General features: G+C 53.1%; 7 protein-coding genes across 7 annotated transcripts; all 7 read right to left on the reverse strand.

Annotated features, from left to right (window-relative positions):
- Window positions 1-1,308: 1,308 nt before the first annotated feature.
- On the reverse strand, window positions 1,309-2,583 carry PODANS_1_22130 (uncharacterized protein; the record flags this gene model as incomplete). The annotated part of the gene is made up of 1 exon (XM_001906495.1): window positions 1,309-2,583. The coding sequence occupies one exon, from the start codon at window positions 2,581-2,583 to the stop codon at window positions 1,309-1,311; it is 1,275 nt and encodes a 424-aa protein (XP_001906530.1).
- Window positions 2,584-9,482: 6,899 nt separating this feature from the next.
- Window positions 9,483-11,594, reverse strand: PODANS_1_22140 (uncharacterized protein; the record flags this gene model as incomplete). The annotated part of the gene is made up of 1 exon (XM_001906496.1): window positions 9,483-11,594. One exon carries the CDS (start codon window positions 11,592-11,594, stop codon window positions 9,483-9,485), a length of 2,112 nt encoding a protein of 703 aa, XP_001906531.1.
- Window positions 11,595-12,545: 951 nt separating this feature from the next.
- Window positions 12,546-13,235, reverse strand: PODANS_1_22150 (uncharacterized protein; the record flags this gene model as incomplete). Its single annotated transcript, XM_001906497.1, has 2 exons — window positions 12,546-12,755; window positions 12,828-13,235. The coding sequence occupies 2 exons, from the start codon at window positions 13,233-13,235 to the stop codon at window positions 12,546-12,548; spliced, it is 618 nt and encodes a 205-aa protein (XP_001906532.1).
- A 678-nt stretch (window positions 13,236-13,913) lies between these two features.
- On the reverse strand, window positions 13,914-15,484 carry PODANS_1_22160 (uncharacterized protein; the record flags this gene model as incomplete). Its single annotated transcript, XM_001906498.1, has 6 exons — window positions 13,914-14,214; window positions 14,262-14,568; window positions 14,632-14,739; window positions 14,796-14,998; window positions 15,062-15,216; window positions 15,290-15,484. 6 exons carry the CDS (start codon window positions 15,482-15,484, stop codon window positions 13,914-13,916), a joined length of 1,269 nt encoding a protein of 422 aa, XP_001906533.1.
- A 1,200-nt stretch (window positions 15,485-16,684) lies between these two features.
- On the reverse strand, window positions 16,685-19,043 carry PODANS_1_22170 (uncharacterized protein; the record flags this gene model as incomplete). The annotated part of the gene is made up of 3 exons (XM_001906499.1): window positions 16,685-17,538; window positions 17,614-18,040; window positions 18,144-19,043. The coding sequence occupies 3 exons, from the start codon at window positions 19,041-19,043 to the stop codon at window positions 16,685-16,687; spliced, it is 2,181 nt and encodes a 726-aa protein (XP_001906534.1).
- Window positions 19,044-19,610: 567 nt separating this feature from the next.
- On the reverse strand, window positions 19,611-20,854 carry PODANS_1_22180 (uncharacterized protein; the record flags this gene model as incomplete). Its single annotated transcript, XM_001906500.1, has 3 exons — window positions 19,611-20,244; window positions 20,310-20,666; window positions 20,724-20,854. 3 exons carry the CDS (start codon window positions 20,852-20,854, stop codon window positions 19,611-19,613), a joined length of 1,122 nt encoding a protein of 373 aa, XP_001906535.1.
- A 3,638-nt stretch (window positions 20,855-24,492) lies between these two features.
- PODANS_1_22185 (uncharacterized protein) lies at window positions 24,493-26,130 on the reverse strand (the record flags this gene model as incomplete). Its single annotated transcript, XM_001906501.1, has 1 exon — window positions 24,493-26,130. A coding segment is annotated over one exon (1,638 nt), but the record flags the coding sequence as incomplete, so codon positions are not given.
- Between the last annotated feature and the right edge of the window lie 4 nt (window positions 26,131-26,134).

Consider the following 26,134-nt stretch of genomic DNA (forward strand, 5'->3'; position numbering starts at 1 on the left):
ACCAACCAGTTTCATGAAGATTTAATGGATGACGCCATCAAAAGGAGTGTCATTACAGGTGAGACTGTGCATACTATGAGTGAGGGGTGACTCATGCATGTGTATGATTAGATTGGTTGGTGATGAACTCAATCTTGTGGTTCCTGGCCTCGGTAGTGACTGTAGAAAATGGCGATTATGGGAGGGGTCCTGCCCATACAAACAGAAGCGCGAGCGGAGGTGGAGTTTCTATGAGGGAGATGGCTTTTGAGAACTATCTGTCCAAGCCATGGATGTGTATCGAGAGAAAACTGAATCGGTCACCTGTATGTAGGATGGAGTTTCCCCGACCGTTTTGCTCATAACCGCTCAATTGACCTTCGCAGAAATCGTTATCGCAGGCAGGGCAAGGTAGCCACGCCATGCATGCAACAGAAAGCCCGAGAACGTGCATCCCGTACCATTGGTCCCACGGCCGCCCCGGCCCACAGACGGTTAAACGAACGAAAATCAGATAAAAGCTTGTTTCCGCCACGACAAAAACGACAAATGCCACGCTCAGTGACATCATGTATGTACTGGTTATGCTCACAGATCTCTCAACCCCCTTGACCCATGTGGCGCTACACTACCGAGGCGGCTCAATCGATCGATCGGAGGACATCCCGGGATGCATACCCGACATCAAATGATGCAATCATGGGAGATGATGGGATGGAGATCGGGCGGCGGCACGTTTGTCCACGGTTAAAGCAGATCATGTGTGGTAGCCGCATATGGCAACCTTGATAGGTCAGGTAGTATTCTCTCCTAACAAAGTCTCGACTTGACTTCGGGCCACCTAGTTTGTTCGGTAGTGGTTTGTGGTGATTTGTTCAATTTCTAACAAAAAGTCCTTTCCAGAAATCCAACTCAGAGTGGTGATGTCCAATCTGGCCCATCTTTGCGCTGTTGCCTGGGTGTATGTTCAAAAAAAATGCAAAGACGTGAAAGAAAGGGGTATCCGCATCAGTCTCCATCTCATCCAGTAGTCCAAAATATGTGTTCCGGCCTAGTACGTGATGTGAAACATGCAAAATGTATGTGCAAAGGAAATCATGGCGGAGGGGCCACTCCTGTATCGCTATCGACCGTTATGCAAGTAAATATGTGTGAGATAAGTGTTTGGGCGAGAGGTGATAGACCAAGCTCGCTCTCCAAGAAAGGGGGTATCAAGTTTGATGACAATGAGATCCGAAATGCAGATGCTGGTGAAAAGACAAAAGACCGCCAAACAGTGAACCCAACCAAACCGTATACAAAAAGAAACACCCCGAAAGAGAGAAAAGTCTAAGGACGAGCCCTGGTCCACTCAATGTTGAGCCATCCAACTTTATCGTATGCCTGCCAAAGCTTCGAGGCCTTGTTGACATCGATCTTGCAGGCCTGTTGTGCGTCAGTCTTGCGAAATTCCTTGCCAATCAAGGCACATTCGCGCCTGCGCAAAAATATACGTCTCTTGCTCGTGAGATATGTAGCGCAGTCCAGCCGAAGGTTGCTTGCCAGGATGAGTTCATCAGGGTGAAGCAAGTGACGATGTGGGTCGTTGCTGAGATCCAGAGCATTCCCCTTCCATTCCACCTTTAGACTATTTGGCCTCCCTTGCGGGAGCGAGTCGAGTGGCGGTGAAAGATCTTCCAATGCCTCAAAATCCTTGTCCTCGCGATTTGGCGCCGCGTTTCGCATGCGAGGCTCTGGGGTGGCGTGGATGTGACCCGCTGTCGGCGGACGAGTTGGCGCGGGAGTTGCTCGGATAGGCCTAGGGGCTTGTGCCTTGACCTTGGGGGATCTTGGTTTCTGCACACGAGCCACAGGTGCCCTGGGAACGTGTATCCGAGGTGGCGTAGGGTTGGAAGCCGGAAGGATGGTCGGAAGCCGCGCCCTCGCCACACTTCTCGCGCTCTCACGATCGGCCTGCCGCAACCTCCTTTCCTGCTCCATCCACTTCCTTGGATTTTGGCTGAACCTTTTGTAGACCTCAGACTTGAAGAAGATCACCAGCTGATAGTCCTCCCGTTTAGGAGGCGAGACGCTCTCAAATAGACTGGGAGGTCTCGCCGCAATGTGTTTGTTCATCAAGTCATCCTCCACTGATCCAGCTGTCCTGGGGGCCGGTGGAAAGAGCAGCAAGGGGGCAGCGCTGGCCCTTTCGGCAGTCTCATACAAAATCGGATCGCTTGGTCCGACGCTGCGGTGCATCACGGACGCGGTCGACTTCGAAAGCGGCGATGAAGGAGGCGACACAGGCGGGGAAGGAGGTGGGTTTGGGCGCTGCATTTCAAAACCCTTGCTGTTCTGCGCGGTGATGTTCATGTCCGAGTTCATGTCGTCCAAGGGAGCAGGTCCAGGAGGAGACAGGAGATGACTTGGGTTTGGCATGATGGAGCGTGCGGTAGACAAGTTTGGCGTTTGGGAAGGCGGTGACAATGGGTTCCTTGCCGTCGGGTGAATTCTTCCAAACGACATAGGCATGTGCATCGAGTTGTTGTTGGAGTTCAGTTGGTCAGCCATGTTGGGCATGACTGTCTGGCCGTCTGCAGGGTGGCAAACCCCAAGCATTGACATACGAGGCGTGTTCGGACGATGACGAGGGACTGGCCAGGACCTGGAGTTGCGTAGAACTGTCCTTGCGAGATCGGCTGTAGAAGGATGAGTTTGCAACTGCTGTTGATGTAGGGCGAGAAATGCAGGATTGTATGGTCGGGCACGTCAGGCACCCGTGGTTTCTTTGTCTGATGATGACTGCGGCGACTGATTGGGCGCGTGGGTGTCTGTATGAGGGGGAACGGCAGCTCAAGTAGTTGTTGAATAGGGCACAATGCGAAGCTTTTCAATGCCCATCGTCTGGCTGTGGCCGTGGTTTTGTTGGTGGTAGTTGCCTTGTTTGCTGAAACTGAACAATAGCCAACTGGGGGGTCTTCGTGGGGATATAGGTGAACAATAGCTGGCGGTGGCCTTGCAATGGTCGGTCAATGGAAGCCGTTGGAAGCCGTCGGTGACAGTGGCGAAATGGGCGCCGCGCAATGCTTGTGTAGGCAGCTTTGTAACGGACAATGGCAAAAAAAGAAACTTCTGGTGGGCGTTGCTCGAGATTAACCAAAAGACGAAATAAGAGCGAGAAGGGAGACTTATGAACAGCAAGGGCGCAAGCCATGGAGGACGACCAAGTACTCCATACACTGTGGGTCATTACACTTATAAGCCCAAGCGCCACAAGGCGGCAAACGGTCTGGGGAGGGTGAGGTTGGTCACACGGATGGCCCCAAAACGGTGCAACGGGCTGGGGACATGTACATGTACTTCCATGTACGCAGTGCTAGAGACACACCAGGGGGCAGACTAACGAAATGCCGAGGGGATGGACCAGAGGTTTGTGGCCAGTTAGGTCAAGCAGCTCTCTTTGACTGTCGGGCGCCAGTCTGCCGTGCAGGAGAGAGAATGTACTCCTGCCCAAGATTGTTGCTTGTGAGTACACCGCAAGAGCCCCTCAACGCTGGCTTGTATCAAACAGCCCTCCTGTCGTGATTGGTGTTTTGGTATTCCAACACTGTGCTGTTGTTGTTTCGAATATCAGGACGATTGGACCACTTACAACCACCAATGCTGCAACTGCCGCAATCATGTTGCTTTGTCGTCGAGGGAGAGCTTTGGGCACCTGGGTTTGGGTTGTGACATCCCATCTGGCGAGCGGAGACAGGTGCCAAGTTGTATGTCACGACGAACATTGCTTCCCGTGAGAGTCTACATTCAGGAAGCTGATCCTGGGACTAGAAACTGGGGCACCTGCCTTACTACCAAGGCAATCCGCGCTGTAGTCTTGTCCGCCTGGCTCCTCACTTGAAACTGGCGATCAACCGGACCGAAGACTGAGATGGCCACATGGACAAGCCGTTGGGTTAGGTATCTTTGGGATGGGCAGGCTCGGCAAACGAAAAATCAAGAACGTCGCAGTTTGGCGGGTTGAGTGAGTATCAGGTCGGGCTGTCCGCCTTCAGTTGCAAGCTACCCTTCATGAGGGGGACGAGGTGATGTCGAGATTGTGAAGGAGGGGTTGTGGGCTCTGTGGGGTTGCGGAGGGGGAGTTGGACTGGCCGGCGATTTGAAGTGGAACCCCCCTTTTTGTCAATTGAGCGCGGGGAGCGGTGTCTGGCACATGAGCCTCCATACTCAATTGAATTTGAACCCCAATTGGGCGCCAGTTGGGCAGTGAGGCCTAGCTTGAACATCCGTAGCATCCACGCGCTTCCCCGTGCGAAAGGGGAGTTCGACAACTCAGATCAGTGCAAGCAGGTCGGTGCATGGACGCCATGGCTCAACCACCGACGCGTTGCCACTTGGGATTGCTGAAGCGAACAAGAAGCAATGGAACGTGAATTGGCCAATCAAGGCAGCAACGCGGGCGAGAGAGGCGGTCCCATCCTGTGAAGAGGTCTGGAGGCTTCGTTTCTGAGATATTGGGGGTTGGAGTCGAATTGGCCGCGTCAAGAAGTGTGACTCATAGCTCGATGTCCTTTGGGGCGTTGCTTCACCTAACAGGTTGACCTCGAAATGGAGGGAATGGAAGGTCCTGGCAACCGGCGTGCTGTGTAATCTGCCGGTTGGTCCCAGGTGGCTGCGAGCTCGACAGCCTGATGGCTCGACCAATGATAGGCCCAAGCCCCGATAAAGATGCCGCTTATGACGATGTACTCTTGGCACTTCAGAGGTACCACAACCTTCCACCTGAACGATGGTATCAAACTCAACTGCTCTAGGCGGGCTGATCGCAAATCCAGCCTGACGGATTCTTTGATATCAATAGTAAGCTATTTCTGGTGGAGAAATAGAGACACCGGACATTGCAATCTCACAATTCCACACAACCTGATGCCAAAGGAGCCAAGGTTTTGCCCATTTTCATCCGGTGTCCCTCTGTTCACAGTCCAGGTGAGCTACCTGACTTGTTAGACCGCTGCCATTGAGCATTTCAAGAGAATTGAGTTGGCCCAGTGCCGTGTCGGATTTCGGCCGACATATCTCTCATGGCACAATACGCTAGAAACAGCACGATTGATTGCCATTGCGTCGAAGCAACCTCCGAACGATCCGTGATCATGGCACCGATAGCACCAAAGCATCGCACTCATCGCGGACAGAACCTCGCCTCCTTGATTCGCAACCCTCCCCAGTTTGCCCGCCATCGGCTAGCAGGCTCACATGGACGCAATTGACTTTCATTGTCTCGTAAGGCGTGTGGCATGACTCCCAACAATGTGCTCCCGGCTCCCAGCTCCCAGCTCCCAGCTCCCAGGATTGCGCTTGGTAATCCCGGATGCCCACGAGTTTCTCCAATCTCCATGCTTAAGTCCGCAATGCCGTTCAATAAAGTCAGTTGTATGGATTATTGGTCCTCATCGGCGACTTTGGTGATCCGTCACCCAGTTTGCCGCCTAGTAACAATTCTGGAAGCACAAAACAGCTCTGCCGGCGTGATGCACTGTGGGAGCCATTTTGAATTGGGCTCTCACCTTCAAACACCCGCTATCTTTCGAACGCTTTGGGCGGAGTCACCCGTTGGTTGCACCACACACCACTGCTCGATATTCTGGGCAGTTCAAGATACCTTTCCGCCTGATCAACCCCCTCCATTTCACTGCTGCCCTCCAACTTCCAAGGCACACCACAGCTCGCCATTGATAGCACCATTCTTGTTTGATAACGCGGCTAGCAACCTTCGCAGTGACCTCTGTGGCCTGTGATGGTGTCCGGCTTTCCTCACATGCCAGCTTGGTTCTTGACGCCTTGTCAGCAGTCTTGCTCCCTTCCAAACCCAAGTGAGATATAGCCACTATATTCCTTGCCAAAACATGCCTTGAAAACTTGATCTCCCGAGACACAGCTTGAGCCTTCATCCATCGCTTCTCAACAGCGCCATGATTCCGAGGTCATCCCACCATTTCACCCCGCCATTATCTTATCACCCCTCAAATGAGGGGCACTGCTCATGTGTGCCCCTCTTCCGCAACACCATTGGGGTCCTTCCTCTTCGAGCGGGGGTGCATCTGAGGAGGCATGATGAAATCTGGAGTCCCTGCATGGCCTAGCTTGCTATTGTCCCTCTGGAATGCATGCTGAATTTCGCTGCTCTCGATCTCGAAAAAGGTAGCAGTTGGGTTAGCGATGTGCATTTTGAGTTTGTTGGCTGTTCCTTGAGTTGTTCCACCCCCACGATGAAAGGGGTGGATGGAGCGGGCCCATTGGTTAGTTGACCGCGACTGACCCAGGGCTGGTGGATCCTGCCTGCGACCAACTCCACACTGTTCGACATCTCCATTCCTTGAACCATGATTGATTTGCACGCAACTGGGCCGCTAAAAGCCTGCACTACCCAGTGTGCCAGTGTCGTCGGCGTCAACCGCGCAAGGGCACCACACCTAGGTAATGGCAGCTCTTCCTCCTCAGTTGGCGCCACACATTGTCGACAACCTCTTCGGCGACGGATCACCACACCGACAGCTTGGAGGGTGGTCTAGGTGTCGACAACTGCTTTCAGCTGGGTTCGGCCCAGCTCAACCCACCACCCTTCGAACAGAACACCCGAAACACGACAATGAGAGCATATCTTATCTCATCGATTACCATAATCCTACACATAATTACTGTCGCCTTGAGTTAACCAACATCCAATCTCTTGCAATTCCGACGTTCATGCTTCCGATGCTGATGTCTGGAACAGCCAACCAACGATCTCATCGGGAGCCTGACAAGCCTCAGGGCTGATCGCCGACAAGGGTTGTTAAACATTACCCCAGATACACTTTGAGCAGCCACCATGTGCGGTCCCGGTACCGCTGCGCAGTATCACTCGGGGCCAGACAGCCTCGCCCGGTTTCAACCCGCCAGTTAACTTGTTAACAGCCAGTCGTGGAAACTGGCGGTGCATATGCCCTGCAGAGTGAGGTGGTGTTGATGCACTGCAAGCCCAGCTCAGACAAGGTCCGCGGCTGTCCGATTGACCAAGGCCCTCTCGGGTACCTGACATGATCCGAGAATGAAGAACGACACAAACCACGAAGAAGCCTGATGATAGTATGTTGCTTTTTTTGAGTGGCCACCCATTTGTGTCACTACACACAACACGACGCGTGTTGAGAAGTGCATGGTATAGGAATATCTGATCTCAATATCAACAACAGCTACCACCACCACCACCACCGCACGGCTGACCAACCAACTGTGCTGTCTCAGTCACGAGCGCTCGGATTCCAAGTCTTCTAAGAAGCGGTCCTTCAGTCTATTCCCGTATTCAGATTGATAGGCATGAGTGGTCTACGAATCCCGCACGCATAATCTTCACCTGAGCCAACCTGTTCTGGAGAACGGTTCGAAACAAGAGGGTGTGAACCTATCATATCTCACCCTGTGACTCCACGATCCCACTCGTGGCCCCCTGCACGCAGGGAACTGTAAGTCTTACCCCTGTCCATCTTATGTTCCCAGAGCTCGGGAGATGCCAGACGAACTACCTTTTCTGCAGCATTCTGCGCAGAGAGCAAGCAAGGTTTCAGATGAAGCGCTGGTCACCTGATCTGAGGACAAGCTCAACCACGCCTACCTACCTTTTACCCCCCTTTCCATTCGAAATGTGTGTCATCCGAACGGTCAGAACGGGGGGCGGGGGGGACGGTGTCGAGAATGGCCAACCTGGTGATGCCGTCATGTTTCACCTGTGCACACCCACCTTCTTGGTGATTGCGATCACGGGCACCACTCGAGGGGAACATCATCCACCACACCTCTTTTTCCTTTTTGGCGCATCGGCGATAACAAGGAAGACCGCAGATAAGGAGCGCTTATTATCCGGGAGAACGTCATCTGAGTAACACTGCCGCCGCAACGCAACCCCCGCGGGAAGCAGACAGGCAAGGGCAGGGCAGGTCCCGGGTGTTCCTTCACGGATCAACAAACCCAAGGTTTTCGGCAGAGTTAGATGTTTCGAAATATCAGGTTTCTTTGAGGGCCGGGCCCAGGTCCAAGGAAGGAAACGAAGTGGAAGATTGCAAAAAGGAAAACGGAGGTCCGAAACAAGGTCTGTCAGTGGTTTGTCCACGTAACTCGCCTACGTGGGAGACCCTCATAAGACGGAGGCATCGGAAGTAAGTAGGGCTGAGCGAGGAACGCCAAAGTACGGATATGATGAACATGGGTCCGAGGTGAGTGTGAGTCGTCGCGTGTGGTCAAAAGCGCAATGTCGGCCGGTGACTGCCTACCAACCCGATGCGGAATTCCACGCGAAACTGCCCTGCGGTTGAGCGTTGCCGTCTTCACCTTTCATATCGCTGTAGCACATTCACGTTATTTGCTCGTTCACACGTGTCGAATTTTACGACGTCTTGTTTCACTTTCCCAGTCGGCAACCGGCCAATTTGGGCAGGTTGGTTTCAATGGGTTGAGGGTCGATGAACACAATCAGGTGCACTGAAGTAGGACGAGGAAAATGCCATCTTATAATTTCCCAGTGCGATTGGCACACACGAGCCACCGCCTCTGGACGGCCGCGAGGGCTGTTGCCCCCCCTCTGTCGAGTTACCATTGTGAACCTCTTACGAATACATCAAATCAACTCCGGCCCTGGGCCTTGCCTCGCCCTGCCCGCGAATTTGTAATCTGTGGCGGTATTGCCACAAAGCGTGGATCCTATTATGATAACGCCCATTTGTGCACACATCCTTCCTCTGTCCTTCACGCTTCCAATATGAACACACGCATCCCATCTCTTCATGTACCTTGGACGACAAATGATGACGGACAGACACAATTCCAGTGATACCCACACTCACTCCCCAATGCCCACACCCATACTTCCAATTCCAGTACGCCTCCCCGGACCCGATTTGCCCTTCCCATTCGTCAATTCCACAGCTTCCGGTTTGCCCCCTCGCCGGTTGAGTCAATGAACCATCAACGACGCGTCCTCACACTAGGCAGCCGTCGTTCATGATTCGACAACCACGTAGTGGTCCAGAATCACAGCACCCTGCAGGTAAACGCTGTAGGCAGACAGCGCGGTCCGTCGAAGGGAATGCCGAAACAGAAGTTGAGGCTCCGCCTTGCCATGTTATTGCCGGTTTCCATATTGAGGAATGCGGTGTAAGACACCGACATGATATGATGCCTTCTCTGTCGGTGTCCCTCAATCCGCCAGCCTGTCAGGCTGTGTCCAATGAGGCAGAACTGCGCATAGGCACTGATGGCTGGAACGCAGTGCATGCGGTGCATGTGTCTGATTTCTGCAGAGCAGCGCCCGGCACTACCCAACGGATTTGCATTTCTATGTGGCAGCACAGTCCTGCGGGTTGTCCAGATCGCGGTAGGACTTATGGAGGGTCCGAAGTGATTGAGGCTCCTCTCTGTCACGCGACGTTACAACAGACGCCAGCCTCGCCTCAATGCAGTCGAGTACCAACACAGGGATGCGTCTCCTATCAAGTAAAGTCGTAAATCACCAGGCTCTCTCCCCCGCCTCTGTTCTGCTTCCAAACAACAATCATCTCATCATCAAACCCAACCAGATCCCGCTCTTCTGCAACATCAATTGGGTCATAGTACCGGCTCGTCTCGTTGTCCCGCCCCGGGACCCTCTCCGGCCGTATCTCCACACTCATAACATTGCTCGCCCTCGACGTGGCACCTTCCAAAGCCCACACGCGCATCTCCTCACCTCGAGAGCCCACACTGACAGCCTTACCGCGGCAGTTGACCTGACCTTGGCTGATTCCAGACGTGTGCCCCCATAGCCGATGACCAGAGGTGACCGTCAAGGAGGACGGGCCAGACCGGCACAGAAAGTGAGATAAAGTGTTGTCGGGCAGGGTCGCAACGAGGTAAGGGTGGTTGTAGCACAAGGCTTTCGGCCCACACTCGCGAGGGGAGAAGCTGAAGTGAGGGGATAAGCGGCCAGGGTCCATGACTCTAGACCGGGGAGTCATGGGCGGTGTGAAGGGAGGTTCATATACGCTTGATTCGGCGGGCTCGCGGGAACCATCACCTGGCCTGGGTATATACTCAATCCAGTTGACCGGGCGACGGAACAGGAGAAGCGGGAGAGTGTGAGCGATGGGCGTAGTTGTGATTTCTGGCATCGAGGCTGGATCATCTTGAATAGGGGGTGAAATGTGGAGATCCTGAACGCCAAAAGACCAGCCGATGTGGGTAGTCACCGTATATGCAATTGATGCGATGACTGAAGAGTTCGTTTTCCGGATGGAGAAGGAGAGAGGTGCCTGGCACGTGTGCGAGTCTAGCGATGTTAGTAGATACGGCGGCGGTAACACCATGGTTTTATCACAGGGACCAGCCGTGGAGCCACCAAAGGTGTAAAGCGATACCAAAACCGCCCCGGTAGCTGTGATCAGGTACGGGTGCGAGTACGCCATCTCAATCAGCTCGCCATTGCTGGACTTTTCGTGTCGGTATCGTCGTTTCAAGCGGCCGTCCTTGACAGATAGCCTCCACACCCCAAAGCTCCCGTCGGTGAACCCCAGCGCAATGTCCAGCAGTCCATCCACGAGCTTTGCCTCATCGATGACCATGCAGCTTGGTGCAGTGCTGTGGGCGTCCCCGTCAACTTCTGGGACCTCCACCAACCCTACATGTCCCAACAGTTTGCGGCTCCTGAGATCCCATGCGCGCAGATATTGGCTATCTGCACTGACTGCAATACCCTGAACTACCTTTATGAAACTCCTCTGTCCTTTCCTCGAGCGTTGATGCTCGTTGAAACGTTCTTCATGACGTGGGGTGTTCACTGTTTCCTGTCCTCTGCTTAGGCGAAGCTCAACAGCCTTACACTTGCCCTTCGCCCAGTTGTGGCGTATTCTGTATTGTCTCTTCCAGTCCATCGTCCTGTTCGGTCTGTCCTCATCGGGTGCGTAGTACAACAGCGGGTCTTCCTGTACGCCGTCGCTTTGCACGTCGTCATCGTGGTCCTCAGGCGGTGTTATACCCCCCTCCAGCCAGTCCCGCACCCCCTCCTCTTCTTCGTCCTCGGCATCTTCATCCTGGCCGCTACTGCCGGTATTGAGATCTCCCACGTTATTGACCTTCAAATCTGTATCGAGGTCATTCCCGCAGGCTCGGTGTCCTGTTCCCCACCTGCAGGCTCGACCGAATGTGTTCTTGCTATGATACCCACCCAGGTGTGGGCCGAAGCCTGGTATGAGTCGGGCTCTAGGCAGCACAAAGCGATGGTAGTACAAATTCTTCCACAACTGCGAGTCGCAGGCGAGGGTATAAAATCGGCGGGAAACGGGAGAAACGCCGAGGAGCTGATTCAGTGAGAGAGAAGAGAGGATGCGCAGAAGGAGCTCGTCAGAAAGAGGGGATATAAGGTCGGGTCCCGCATGGTGCTTCAAGCAGCTGTGCGGTTTCTGCTGTAGTGCTTGCGTGGGGTTGAAGTCTGGAACAAGGCCGAGGTTTGCAATGGTGGAGGTCGGTGTGGACCTGGAATTGTTCAATTTTCGGCGGTGAGGCGGTCTGGGTGAGGAAGCCTCAGGATTGAAGGAATCAAGCGACCGCTTGTAGGACGGGAAAGCCATTATTGCCAGAGCCTGGCAACGAACGTGAAAGAGGATGTCGGAGTCTATCTCTTGATCGCAATCGGGAAAAGAAGTGGCACGTCGCGACTGCCGAGAAGTGCCGTTGCTTTCTCGTTGATGTTCCTGGGAAACAAAGGCGGAATTGTGGAGAAAATGCTGCTTGCTGTCAGCGGCCCGCGGTGGGTCCAAACAAGGTGTGGGTCAAAAGGTGGTACCTGACCCTTGTCTTTCGCCAACAGCTCCCTCAGCTCCAAAACCTCGATATCACGGTCACAGTTTTTTGAGCAAATAAATACTGATAATTCGTGCTAAAACTTGATTGTGTGTAAAAACGTCAGTCAAAGCGTGAAGGAACATAGTCTGTGCCGTGGCCGAGCTTGCTAGGTATCACACTACTCGAAAAGTCTGTCGGCCCTATCAGTTGGGTGAACAATTCACCGCCACATGGCACCGGCAAGCGCCAGTTGAAGATGGGGATCCAGTGACCCTCGAGTACGTACTCTCATCACCTCAGGTAGGGAATGCGCGATGTAGCAGCTTCGAGGTTCAACTCCGAAACACACCGCTTGATTCCCGTGGCGACAGTGGCTGAGGTGTATTGCGGCATTGACAAGCAAAACTGATGCAGGCGGATCCGAATTGGACACATGTATCAACAGTTCATCATTGCTCCTCGTTTTTCGGCTGACGCAAAGCTCTACTCATTTTTCGTCGGCTTGTATGTTTTGTCCACAACGCTTGCCGCGGAATATCAACTCTTCAAAAGTTTCTGCCTGCCATCCCACACCATGTTTTCACTCAGCCAGCCCACACAGCAGGCCCGGGAGGCTTGTACTCAAGCAACCTCATATCCTCCACTTTGACGGATCCAAGGACCATCTGATTCCCAGGAAGCCGAATCCCTTTCGTCTTGTTAGCAAGATGCAAGCATCTCTCTCCGAATCGGAGTCTTCAAGGAGGTAATTCACCTGGATCATCAATCTCATACGTCCCCGGAAACCTTGCAAAGCCGGCTGGACTCCCACCGCCCTCGCCCATAATATTGACATGAGCACAGTTGACAAACCACTGGCTGTAGTTGTACAAGTCCGTCGGCCAGAACTGTTCGATCCGCATGAGATACTTCCCCGGTGGCGTCGTCAGCGGAATGCTAAAGTTGAACTGTTTCCCTCTGTCAGTCCCATCCACACCACGAAGAGATGGGGGTCTGAATGATCATCCATGATAACTCACATCGCCCTCCCCCGACAACAACCAAGAATTATTGTCCTTCGGCCCCGCAACCGCAATCTTGAACCAATCCCCATCCCCACGATAGTTCTCAACATCGTCCCCGGGTGCCCTCGATAGGTAAATCTGTGCGGGCCCTCTATGGTAAAACTCACCGCCAGGCCCGTAGGCATCCCAGCTGACTCGGAACCCGACTTCACTTCCCGCAATGACATCAGCCGTGGAGGTGTTGGCCGCAGCAGCAAAGGCCTTCCTGCCGCAGGTGATGTCCGGATGGTGGACGTCCATCTGGGGTATGGTCTTGTGGTATTGGCCCCATGGAAAGATCTCGTCTTCGTAGTTGGGACCCATGACGTCGCGGACGTAGAGCCATTCCGGGGTGGCGGTTCGGTTGACGAGGAGGATGCCCATCGTGTCTGGACTGTCAGGACAACTCGTTCGTGTTAGGCTGCGGAGGGTTGAGCTTACTATGAGCCAGCACCTCAGGCATGAAGAACCAAGCCAAAAGCCCCAGAAGTTGTGGTTTCATGCTGTTTGAGCTTCAGGTTATTTTCAATCCAAAAGTGCCCTATTCAAGGTGGTCAGAAACGTTCCAATCTTCTCCACGCCTTCCGCCCTCTAAATACTCCAACGTTCTGCATCGAGATCGCTCATTGGAATCAAGAAAGCAGACCAACAGTAGAGACGGCATGCCATAGCCAACTCAACAAAGGATGGGAGTTAATATGGCGGCTATCAAAACTGTAGGATGCGGGGAACACTCTCCATCCGTTGACCGAAAGAGGATGAGAAGGATTTAGAGTGCAACACTATTATGAGCTCGTGCCGGCAAACACAATCGGGTTTTTGTTGTGAATGTGAATGACAGATATCATACGGTACCAGCCTGAACCCCCAGGGTTTGCGAAAAAAGGGGAAAAGGGGGTTGATCTCACTACAGCTGCACATGGTGCAGAAACAGGAGAGTATCATTGAAATACGGTCAAAGCAGAAGAGTTACTATCGAATAATAACTCCTCATCAGGCAACACCCCAGCCTCACTACCGCTGTGCTCTCCCGCAGCACGTCTCGTCCACATCGGACACCGACTAATACAACCTCCCCGGAAAAGCACCCTCAGCTTTCAACCCGCCCACAAAGTACAACTCCGTCTCCGCCAACAGCACCATCCTTCCCTTCCCCGCGAACTGAAAGTTGGCCACTCCCTTGCCCAGGAATATCTTTCCAATCAACTTCCCTGATGGACTATAAACTTGCACGCCATCTGCACAGCCCACGTAGACATTGCCCTTTGTATCCACATTGATCCCATCTGGTATACCAGGTGTGATAAACGCAAAGGTTTGTCTGTTGGACAAGGTCCCATCCCTGGAGACATCAAATCGGTAACTAATTGTATCAGCGGGCTGTGAACGAAACAACAAAGATCAACTAACATCGTGGAAGGATTGTTATACTCCATCCCTCTGAAAGCCTGCGCTACCCCGCTGTCGGTCACATAAAGATGTGACCCCGATGGTGAGAATTGAATGCCGTTTGGCATGCTGAATCCATCCGCCACCACAGTGACAGCCCCAGTAGCCTCATTGAAACGCCACACCTGCTTTGGAAAGCCGGGTGCAGGCCGAAAATCTTGAACGAATCCGTAGGTAGGGTCGGTGAAATAGATGTCACCATTTCGGGGGTTGACTGAGGCGTCGTTGATGGAATTGAATTGCCGACCAAAGTAGTTGTTCAGCATGACTAGGTATCCTCCTGACATTAGCACGTGATAAGTACTCGACGCGCGGAGACTACCTAACCGACCTTTTGTATCATAAGGAGGCTCTGGATTCATAAGGTAAATGGCAGGAGGAATGTTCTCCCCCTTTCCTTGTCCGACAAAGAGCAACTTGTTCTTGTAGTTTGTGCCCCCTATTTTGGTATTCAGTCTGATGCGTTCGTCAAGCACGTGCAAAATAAAACCCTACCGTTCGGGTTCATAACCTTGGCTCCGTCAGCCGCAGTCACATCCTCAATCTGAACAGATCCGCTGGCATTTCTCTGGCTGGTGATAGCCCCTGTGATGGCAGACAATTTGATCTTCTGAATGATGGCTGATTTTTGCATCCCTGTTCCGGCAGCTGGCGCACCTGCATTCTGACAAAAGAACATTTCATCTGTGGATGGATTCCTGCATCATATGTTAGCCGAGTAGTCGTTGCCATGAGCTCAAACACGCTGTCGGTTGACTTACCACACTGGAGCCTCGTGAAACAAGGGGTCGCCATCGGTGTGGTTCAGCAGCGTCAAGGTTGGGTTGGGCCCAATAATATCCTCGAACTCCTTGCTGTAGATGTGAAAGGGCCGGGCAACTAGAGACTCTATTGTCGCATTTGGTGGTGCGAATGGCTGTTGGACCAGATATCGATGGTTAACTTGACATCTTGGCTGGCATGATGAAAGGGATAAAAAGATCACACACAATCCAAGCAATGAAACCTCCATATTCTGACGGTGGAGGAACAGTCGGGAGAACATTAAAGGCCCTTTGATCGATCCTTTGTGCCTGGGCCGCAAAACTTTGCCTTTCGGCATGAAACAAGTCTGGAGTGCTGATAGCGACGCCTAGAAAGACAGCTGATGACAGGAAGCTTTTGCTGAACTGTAATGGCGGCATGGTGCACAGTCTGAATAGGGTCTATGGAAGGTGCTTCCAGATCGTGGATGTCGGTATCTCTGTGTCTTGCACGAGAAGGAGACATTCTTCAGCAAAGCAAGATAGAGGGGGAGAGCCATCATGTAGTTACTCCGAATCCTACATCATAACCCCACTCGACCCCTGACACGGGGTACCACAGGGCGTAAGACGGGATCTGCATACATCCGCAATCCATGCGAAGATCGATATCTCATCCGAAATTCTGCCCAAGGGTGCCGTCGGACCGGCGCGGAGGTCCGGGCGCTGCGGCGGGCACCACCCCTTTGCGGTGGCAGGCTGAATAGATGTTTTATCTCCCCATGTCGAGACTTCCAAGGCTATCAATCATCATCCGCAATTGACCATGCTGTCTCCCAGGCACGAACAACCACTTCTCGAGCCTCCAACACCATGTCTTGTCGAGAGAGCAGGGCGGTGATGGTAATCCAGGGCCCGCAGAAATCATCGTGGTCCTGGAAACGTGCAACAGGCCATTGCTGCTGTACACAATCAGTTGAATAGACTGGGGGTCTTCTGGGGTGCGGATTTTGGCTTGGGGTGTGGTTCTGGGTCTTCTCGTAGATGTAGCAGAACTGGCCTGCGCGTTGAAGATCATTTTGCCGCTGAGAAACTTTAGAATTTGTTGATCGCGATATCTTGGGATCAGGCTTGGGGATTATCTGTTGGGTCTGGGGGTGCTCGATCCGCAAGAGCCATGCACGAGGTGAGCTCTTGCTCTTTCGGTCAAGATATTCAATTTAGGGTTTGCACCTTCCTCGCACAGCTTTCATTTCCATACTAAAAGGGAAAGACCGCCCTTTTGGCAGCTGCGATGTTCATTTTTTTCAACTGGGTCCAACATCTTTGGATGTTGTCATAATCGATCAATGTGAGCCACGCTCTTTCCTCCTATTGGAGGACTTTTGTTCTCAGCTAAGAATCCGGGCAATCTGTCTGGTGTACCTAGACTTTGATATTTGATTATTGCGCTATGCTGTATAACCAACACCGCCTTTTGAGCCAAAATAGTGCGAGGTCCTTGGACTTGATCAGCTCGGTGCCAAAGTAGAGTTAGAGAATGCTTCTTCTCGTATAGTCCGTCCTGCCATACCACCGGCTGCTTCAATCATTCACCAAACCAACGCTTGTAAGGCTCTGTTATTCTTACTCTCGACTTTATCAAATTATCGCCTCTGTTTCCTCAAAACTCACAAAGAATCGCGCACTATCAACCACGCTATCCCGAAACATCACCCAGTCTCTCCCCAACACTTTCCTTGCTGGCTCGGAATTAAACTTCTTCATTGCCGCCCTCGTTTTCTTGACCTCCTCAACCTTCCCTGCAGACGCCTCCCTGATAACACCTCTCAGATTATCCCCGACCTCCTCCCTCAAAACCTGCGCCATCTGACCAGGACTAACATTATCCTGCGCCACAAGCAAAAGCCTCTCCCTCCTCTTCTCCTCCCCATCACCCACAGCCAAGTCATTCGCCACAGTCTTCACCACCACCTCCGCCACATCCCTAACATCAACAAAAGTCCCCCTAATGACGCTCGCCTCGGGGACATCGCCTCCATGCATCACATCCCAAATGTCCTTCACCCGCATGCTCAGCCCAGACAACGGGCTCGGCATAAACAACGGCGGCCCCAACACAGGACTGGGACAAAAAGTCGTGACATTCACCGCCTTCCATCTTGGATCATTCTTGTCATCGACAATCTTCCAGAGTGCCTTTTCTGCAGCGGTTTTGCTGGCTTGGTAGGTGATGTAACCGGGTGTGTTGTCCCCCAGCTCTGCCACCTTGGCCTCGGCTTCTTGGTTCCAATCTGCCGAGGTAAAAACGTGATCCGGAGAGCGGTAAGGGGGTGGTGAGTACACTGCGCTGATGGAGGACATGAAGGCCACTGATTTGAACTTGGTGGGGGCCTCAACGGCGGAGGCAAGTAGGGAAGTGGTCCCGTCAACGGCGGCCTTCATCATGGGGGCTGGGTCGCCGTCGGCCATCGAAACCGGAGAGGCGAGGTGGGCTATGGCTTGGACACCTTTTTGATGTCATGATCAGGTCATCAGTGAAGACAGGAGCACGGGAAGGAGGGACCTGCCTTGGACCGCATTGTCAAACGCCCCTTCGATGGTGATGTCAGGAACCTCGACTATCTCGACCTTGCCGCCGCCTGCTTTCTGGGGTGCGGACAATGCGCGAAGCAAGGACTCGACATTAGGAGAGGTTTTGTTTCGGACCGTGCCCCTGACGCTGAAGCCGGCCTGGAGGAAGCGGGCGGCGGTGTGCGCGGCGATGTAGCCGTTGATACCGGTGATGAGAACTTTTGCCATTGTGCGCTGGACAGCCTTTGCAGGTGAACTGAATTGGTGAATTCCTGGAACTGAAAATTGAATCGGAGACTGGAAAAAAAAAAGATGGCCGATATCGCTACCAGCGACTCGCAAACAACACCGGCCGGCGTCACACACGCCCCTTGCCACGACAACGCCCACCCGGGTCATACATATCCCGATGGCAGCCGACGGCTCCCGGGCTCACTTATCGTGGCAGCCTTTCATCCGAAACCTTCATCTTTATTTCATCTACCGCACTCCGTATTTACAAATCCCGACCCCCTTAATTGAACACGTTCGGCACCGGGTTCCTCAAGTAAGGCTTCACCGCCGTCGTCCCGTTGAAATCCCTCGACACCGCCTGGGCAAACGCCTGGGCAATCACATCCGCCCCCTCGGGGCTGGTGTGGGTGTAATCCACAGGGTAAAAGCTATTCACCTTCTGGCTCCCCAACCGCTGATACGTCTTGGTCACAGCCTGGTAGTGATCCACAAAGCTCGCCCCGCTGCCCACGTTCCTCGCCGCGGCAGCAGCGTACGGCACGAACCTAGGCGGCTCGTAGTTCCCGCTCCACTGCCCGTTCTGCCACAGGTTCTTGGGCGTCTGGGCGCTGAAGACGACCTTGGCCCCCTTGGCGATGAGAGCCCTACCGGCCGTCTGGAGGTAGTGGTTGTACGTGTAGACCGTCTCGCCTGTCTTGCCTGACCTGCAGACCTCGTTTCCTGTGCCGGGGCAGGCGCTGCGGCCGTTGTCGTTGGCCGAGTTGGGGGAGCTGCCGTCGTTGTGCCCGAAGCTGATGATGACGATGTCGTTGGGGACAACGAGGCGCTCGATCTCGGCGAAGCGGCCTTCGTTGGTGAAGCTGCGGGCGGAGCGGCCGGAGATGGCCTTGTTGACGACCGAGATGGTGAGGTACCTGGAGAGGTACTCGCCCCAGCCGTTGTGCGGGCTGTTTGTGCGGGCCATGGTGCTGTCGCCGGCCAGGTAGACGGTGGGTGGTTTGGTTTGGCGAGGGGAGTTCTGCGAAGGGGCGGCGTTGCTTCCCGCCGCCATGAGGAGCGGGAGGAGGGTGGCCGGTGAGAACTTCATGATGAGGGTCTGTGGCGGTGGTGACTTGGTCCCGATCTCGTATCTTTCCCTCCACAACACGGACAGAGGGGGGTCGTGGTCTCTTTTAAAGCAGCCGGCTTCCATCTCCCCAGGGGTCCCACAACATGCCTATCGTGTCATCTTTCGTCGACTTTGCAATGTTGCATTTTTTTCCCGGTAGGCTAGCTTCGGGTTTCCTGGATAACGGCCTGGATTCCACCAGCGAGAGGAGACCTTGTGCACTTGCGCAGCACGCTCTCCTCGCCATAGCGCAAGGCGGGAAAACTCATCAAAGCCACAACCGACCGAACGGGACCCTCCACGTTACCGTCGCCAACAAGAAATCCCCCGGGCTAGTGTCGTAACATGTTACGGTTGGTGCGGCTAAAAGGGGAAATAAGGAATCTGGGGTTTCCCCCAGATCCAGTCGTCGTCTCCAACGGCACCTCTGTCGGGAGAATGATCCAAACAAGGTATTACGGGTTCTCAGCAGCCGAGTAAGTGGTCAGCGGCATGACATTGTCCTTGGCAATATGACGGGCAAAGCTCCACCTACATCAGCTCTTTGTAGCAGTTTCACGAGAGCGAAGCGTACGGAACAATCTGAGATTGGAGGAAAAAGTTTCGAAACCCCCAAGCAATGACGCTAATTCGACCAAATGCTACGAAACATTACACCATGTCCATCTTATCGCCGTCCATAACATGATCAGCGTCGACTGTGGGCTCGATTCTTTTTGATCTGCTGAGATCCCCAAGCGTCGCCGCGACCCGGTCACAAGTAGCCGCCGATCGGTCCGTCAGCGCAAGCTCGTAGTCTACCACCACGTTCGAAGTGAGGTGCTCTGCCGCCATGGCCGAGAGTGACGGATTTTCCGATCGCTTCACCTCGCCCATCACCGACTCTGCGTATTGTCTCGTGATCGTTTGGGTGGAAAGCGCCAGGGCCAGTAGTCCCTGTATAAAGACTTTGATAACTTCAAACCGGCTCACGATGCGAAGAAGGCCCTTGATGCAGACCGCAAAGTAGTGTCGTCGTACATGATCGTCCTTTCGTTCCACCGAGGGTCCAGTCTGGCAAAGACTGCTTGCAAGAGACATTGTCCCGCCCAGTGGGCCCAACAGATTTCCCAGGAGATCAAATGTACTCTGGTAATTGATTACCAGCCTCTTGAGTTGGTTAACCGAGGAGTTGAACGCACAGAGGGCGGATCCTTGAGTGTCGAATGACCGGAACTTCAGCCGCTGCAATGGCACAAATATAAATGGTTGAAATAATGCAATGACAGCTGCATGAAAGTGCATACTACACAAACGTCCATAAGTATCTCCACATCCACATTGGTCGACGGGGTTTCAACCAGAACTTACTGCATGCACATTGTCTCTGGAGAGTTCTGATCCCCTCTGACGCAGGCAAGCGGCAGACCTGCCGCCCATGCAAGCAGTCGCCGAAAGATATTTTCAGCTTTCTCAAGGCTTGGGTTTCGATTCGACATTGGTGCTAGCGGAGAACCATCGTCTGGCTCACCAGTATAGTAGTACAACCGCACCATGTCATGAACTATTACCGCCAGCTCATTCGTGAATACGTAGCTGACATCTGAATAGCTGGGGAGAGGGAGTATCTCTAAGCTACCGTCGTCCGTCTTGTACGTACCGCGACCAGCTATGGGAAGCCCGGGATGCCCCTGAAATGCACAGGAGCGGGCATGTAAGTCAGTGAATCTATGTTCGTCAGCTTGAGAGTCTCGCCAGGCTGCCAACCCCAAATGAAGGACGTACGTTTGATTCGAAAATACACCCCACGCAGTATGTGAAGTGGCTTTGGCCCACTGGCCAGAGCTCAGAGTTATACCTGTCGGTTGAGCAATTGCCCCTGCAGAAAAAGCGTCCCCAGTCCCGAATAGCCCCATGAGCCGACTAGCTGCAAGAGAAGCGGCTTTGTATCGCGCCGAGACGTCGGCGTGGCCTAACACCACGGCGCAAGCTTCAAGCAGAGTGGCGGTAGGGGCAGAGGTGATGGTGGTGAGATTCAGAGACTGCCAGAATAAATGATCTGCTTGTGCCAAAAATCGGACACCCAATTCTTGCAGACCCTTCTCAGGGTATAAGCTGCAGTAAGCTTGCTATGCTTTGAGTCAGCAACGTGAAATCGTACCCGGTTTTCAGCTACTTACGCAAGTCCACGCCAACAACGCATTGACGAGCTGGGATGAGCAGTAAACATGCCCTCCGTGGGCCAAGTCGTTGAGAAAGAGATCTGCATCAAAAAGTTGAAAGGCAGGCTGGTCATTGACAAAGTATTGTGAGAGCAGGCTAGCGGCAAGATCTCCGTTAATCGCGACATCAGTCCATCGGGTGATGTCAACGCTCTGAAATCCGTTGTCAGGCTGTGGATAAGGGCGCTTATTTTCAATCGAGCATGTAATCTGTACGGCATCGATGTGGCTGAGAAGCTGACTGGGGTCGTATATCACCTGTAGCCCAAGGCGCTCAGCATCTGGATGTATTAGAGCAGGGTATACCGAGGGGTCTGAGGGTGTTTGTTAGTTGTATTCCCGCAATGCCAGAATATCGAATATACGTACACCTGGTCGCCAATTCGTTCGCCAGGCTGTGGTGGGCATGTGGTTGAAGCATGTATTCCTTTTCAGTGTCTGTAGAGGTTTGTCTTGAGAGTAAAGATAGCGGCAAGGGAGAATTGCCGACGGCAGATGAGCTCTTAGTGGACAAAGGCTGTGGGGTTGAGAATCTGAGGTTGGTCATGAATCAATTTACGGCACCGGGGAGAGGAGGTAAGACATGTAAACAAGTTTCAGTGGCAAACTAGATGTTTGTCAAAGGGGCAAGCCAGTCATGACGAGGAACAAAAAAAAACAATCAAAACTCACGGCTGGGAATAATGGCTGAAAGCTTCATTATCCAGTCGTTCTCCCAACGATGATTGACCGCTGCTAGGCCCCTGATCAAAGACACTCACCGCAATATCGTCGAGAGGAATATTGTCAGAGCTCTCTGCACACTGAGACCTATACAGCAACTCCAATTCCTGAATCCGTTCTCGGAGGCGCGCGTTTTCCAGGCGCAACGCCTCTTCTGGCGAGAGTTGGTAGCGACATTCTTGGGGTCGCTGCCGCGATTGGCACTGAAAGCACGGCTCTCCGCCGTTGCACTTGATCTTTTTCGTCTTGCAATAGGCGCAAGCCTTGCGAGACAGCAGACGACGAGGCGGAAGTGCAGGAGAATCACTCGGGGGCCCGAGGGTGGAAGTTTCTTGAGAAGACCAGGACTCGGCCGATTCTTGCCTGTGGGGTGCGGGGGCAATGTCTCTGAAGCGAGACATGTTGAGGTGACGAGGTTGTGCAAAGTCCTAGCAAACGAGATGCGTTTGAAGATGGCTGTATACCCAAGGGAGCCAGTTGACTTATCAGGAGTTGAGTCCGGCGCTGCGGGTTCGATGAGATCAAAGTGGCAGTTTTATATGTGTTTGGGAGAAAACACTTAAGCTTTTATCAGGGTCCATCCACTGCTAGTTGGGGCCTGCAGCGTGTCAGCCCAGATCTGGGCCCGGATACGTTGCCAAGCGCATGAGGTAAGCATGAAAGTTGCCACTAATCGTCATATAACCTCTTTTCTTAATTGTGGACAGCAATGCCATTTGTTACGAGGTTACTTGGCACTCCTGGCGAGTATGGCACGCATGGCTAACAACAATCAGGGAGAAGAAAGAGTGCAAGGGAATGACGTCGCCATCAAGCGGTGGAGCCCTTCGGATCGCGTGCAGGGTCTTCATCGAGAAATGGAAGCGGGGCACCGCTAGCGGATCCAAACGCCCAGACTTCCACAAACAGGTTTTGACATGTCAAAAAGGGACCAAATACCCCGCGAACGAGTCTCGTAAAGGTTAGGGTTCATGGTCAGTCACTCCTGAATCCAAAATATTGAGATCGCATCACGGCACCTACGACATCCGAGGAAGATACCTATGTTATTTGCCGTCGTAGCCGCTAGCAAATTTAAACCAGGGTAGTTCAATCAGCAAATTAGATAAACCAGTTGCAAACTCCAATTTTGCCTCAACATTGGGCACCAAATCGAGACCTGTGGCTGGATGAGCTGAGGCATCCTTTCGAAATGAGGGGTTTTGACAGTCGGAATTTCAAGGATGGCTCATCTACAGGACGTTAACCGAAACTTCAACCAGCAGACCAGCCTCCAAAAGACAACGACCATAACTCTGTCGACGACCTGGCAAGCTTTGTCGAACAGTACCTTCGCTCAACTACCACCAGACAAGACCGCGAAATCAAACTCCTGAAGTTACTCGAAGACATGGGTGATGAATACCTCTACCACCTCGGCGAAAATGACACCCAGGCCGAGAGATACTATAGAAAAGTTCTCCAGCTAGCCGAACGCCTTCACGCCGCTAGTTCGTAGTGACCTATTGAAGGACATGACTGTTTTGGCGTCAGGGGCGAAAAGCGGCATTTTATCATGGCATGGCTGGCTATCAGGCTCTCTGCAAATATGACTCCCAAAAGGACTGGCATCAAGTCAACAGTCGCAACAGCCAGGTCAGTGTTTGAAAACGAAAACTCACGTTCTATAATCATCTAACTCGATCATCCAAGCCATGCAAGATCTATGTACAAAATACCCACGCGCGTCGCCTTCGACCATACCAGATCAAAATTCTGTACGTGTCAACCTAGTCTTTAGTAGGGAAAAATAAAGTACAGAAATAGAATTTGTCCCTAGTAGCATTTCATATGGGTGGTCCCTGGTATTTCCTTGCGCCAAAATGAAACCAGCACACTCCTTCGAGGGCCCGCAACCCAGCCAGGGAGAGGTTGCACCCAGAAGCGGCCAGAAATATAAAATAAAAAAAAAGAGGAAAGCCGAAGAAGAAAAACTCATTGCATCCAAAAGTCGGATAGATCTAAACCCCTTTCCCCTTCCGAAAGCCAAGCGAGCCCAAGACCGTTCCCTCCCTTATGCCGACCAACGCCCCTGGAAGAGAACTGACAAAACAGGCAAATCAGAAGAGAGGGAAGAGAAATAAGGGTGGTTCCAAACGAGAGCAAGAAGAGAACACAAAAGAGAAGTAATAAAAGATACACCGGCAAACTTTTGTTCAAAAGATATAACAATACTCGCCCCGTTTCATGAAGGCGTGCGCGCGTGTGTGTGCGGCCCCGTCCTCCTGTCATTCCAGACATGCTTGCCCCCAGGCAAGAGGCCATCATCGTGTCATGCTCCCCATTCAATGCCCTCGCTTATCCCTTGAAAGATGAGGATAGAGGCCCCAAGTCCATGTTGAGAACAGATGATTGTGGAGTCCAATCATGACACATCCTACACCACCGGAGGCGCACCATTTAGTCACTGTCATCAAGGGCGATGGCAGCAATGGGCGTGGCAATCACACGACCAGTCTCAACCACGGTGCGGCGGGTGGTGAATGTCATGACTGTGGGCTTGCGAGTGATGGTGGTGGTGCGCTTAGTCGTGGTCATTAGCAGCTTGGTTGTCGTTGTGCGGAGCGTGGTCATAACCGGGCGGGGGTTGGTAATATTTGTCTTGCGAGTGGTGGTGGGATGAAGACTGATTGTAAGCCGAGTAATCGTGGGCTTGCCCGTAGTGGTAGGCTTCCATTTGTGAGTGGTGTTAGGCTTGTGAGTGGTAGGCTTGTAAGTGGTGGTAGGCTTCCAGTTGTGAGTGGTGGTATGCTTGTGAGTGGTAGGCTTCCAGTTGTGAGTGGAGGTAGGCTCCGACTTGTGAGTGGTGGTATGCTTGTGAGTGGTAGGCTTCCCAGTTGTGAGTGGAGGTAGGCTCCGACTTGTGGAGTGGTGGTATGCTTGTGAGTGGTAGGCTTTCCAGTTGTGAGTGGAGGTAGGCTCCGACTTGTGACGTGAGTGGTATGCTTGTGAGTGGTAGGCTTCCAGTTGTGAGTGGAGGTAGGCTCCGACGTATCAGTCGAGGTGGGCTCCGACTTATGAGTGGTGTTAGGCTTGTGAGTGGTAGGAGGCTTGTAAGTGGTAGGAGGCTCCGGCTTGTGAGTGGTGTTAGGCTTGCGAGTGGTGTTGGGCTTGTGAGTGGTGTTGGGCTTGTGAGTGGTGTTAGGCTTGTGAGTGATGTTAGGCTTGTGAGTGATGTTAGGCTTGTGAGTGGTGTTAGGCTTGTGAGTGATGTTAGGCTTGTGAGTGGTGTTAGGCCTGTGAGTGATGTTAGGCTTGTGAGTGGTGTTAGGTTTGTGAGTGGTAGGAGGCTTGTGAGTGATGTTAGGCTTGTAAGTGGTAGGCTCCGACTTATCAGTCGAGGTGGGCTTCGACTTATCAGTCGAGGTGGGCTCCGACTTATCAGTCGAGGTGGGCTCCGACTTATCAGTCGAGCTGGGCTCCGACTTGTGAGTCGAGCTGGGCTCCGACTTGTGAGTCGAGCTGGGCTCCGACTTGTGAGTGGTGTTGGGCTTGTAAGTGGTAGGCTCCGACTTATCAGTCGAGCTGGGCTCCGACTTATCAGTCGAGGCGGGCTCCGACTTATCAGTCGAGGTGGGCTCCGACTTGTGAGTCGAGCTGGGCTCCGACTTGTGAGTGGTGTTGGGCTTGTAAGTGGTAGGCTCCGACTTATCAGTCGAGCTGGGCTCCGACTTATCAGTCGAGCTGGGCTCCGACTTATCAATCGAGCTGGGCTCCGCCTTATCAGTCGAGCTGGGCTCCGACTTATCAGTCGAGCTGGGCTCCTGACTTATCAGTCGAGCTGGGCTTCGACTTATCAGTCGAGGTGGGCTCCGACTTATCAGCCGAGGTGGGCTCCAACTTATCAGTCGAGGTAGGCTCCGACTTATCAGTCGAGCTGGGCTCCGACTTGTGAGTGGTGTTGGGCTTGTAAGTGGTAGGCTCCGACTTATCAGTCGAGCTGGGCTCCGACTTATCAGTCGAGGTGGGCTCCGACTTATCAGCCGAGGTGGGCTCCAACTTATCAGTCGAGGTAGGCTCCGACTTATCAGTCGAGCTGGGCTCCGACTTGTGAGTGGTGTTGGGCTTTGCCGTGGTGGTGCGGGGAGCGACAATGGTGGTCTTGACGGTCGTGGCAGTGGTCCGGCAAGTGCGGTAGTAGTTGTCATCCAAGATATAACCGTAACCATCCTGCATGGACATCTGCGAGGGACGACGAGTCTCACCGCGGTT

The sequence above is a fragment of the Podospora anserina genome, chromosome 1 (genome assembly GCF_000226545.1).
Source record: "Podospora anserina S mat+ genomic DNA chromosome 1, supercontig 6".
Classification (NCBI taxonomy): Eukaryota; Fungi; Ascomycota; class Sordariomycetes; order Sordariales; family Podosporaceae; genus Podospora; species Podospora anserina.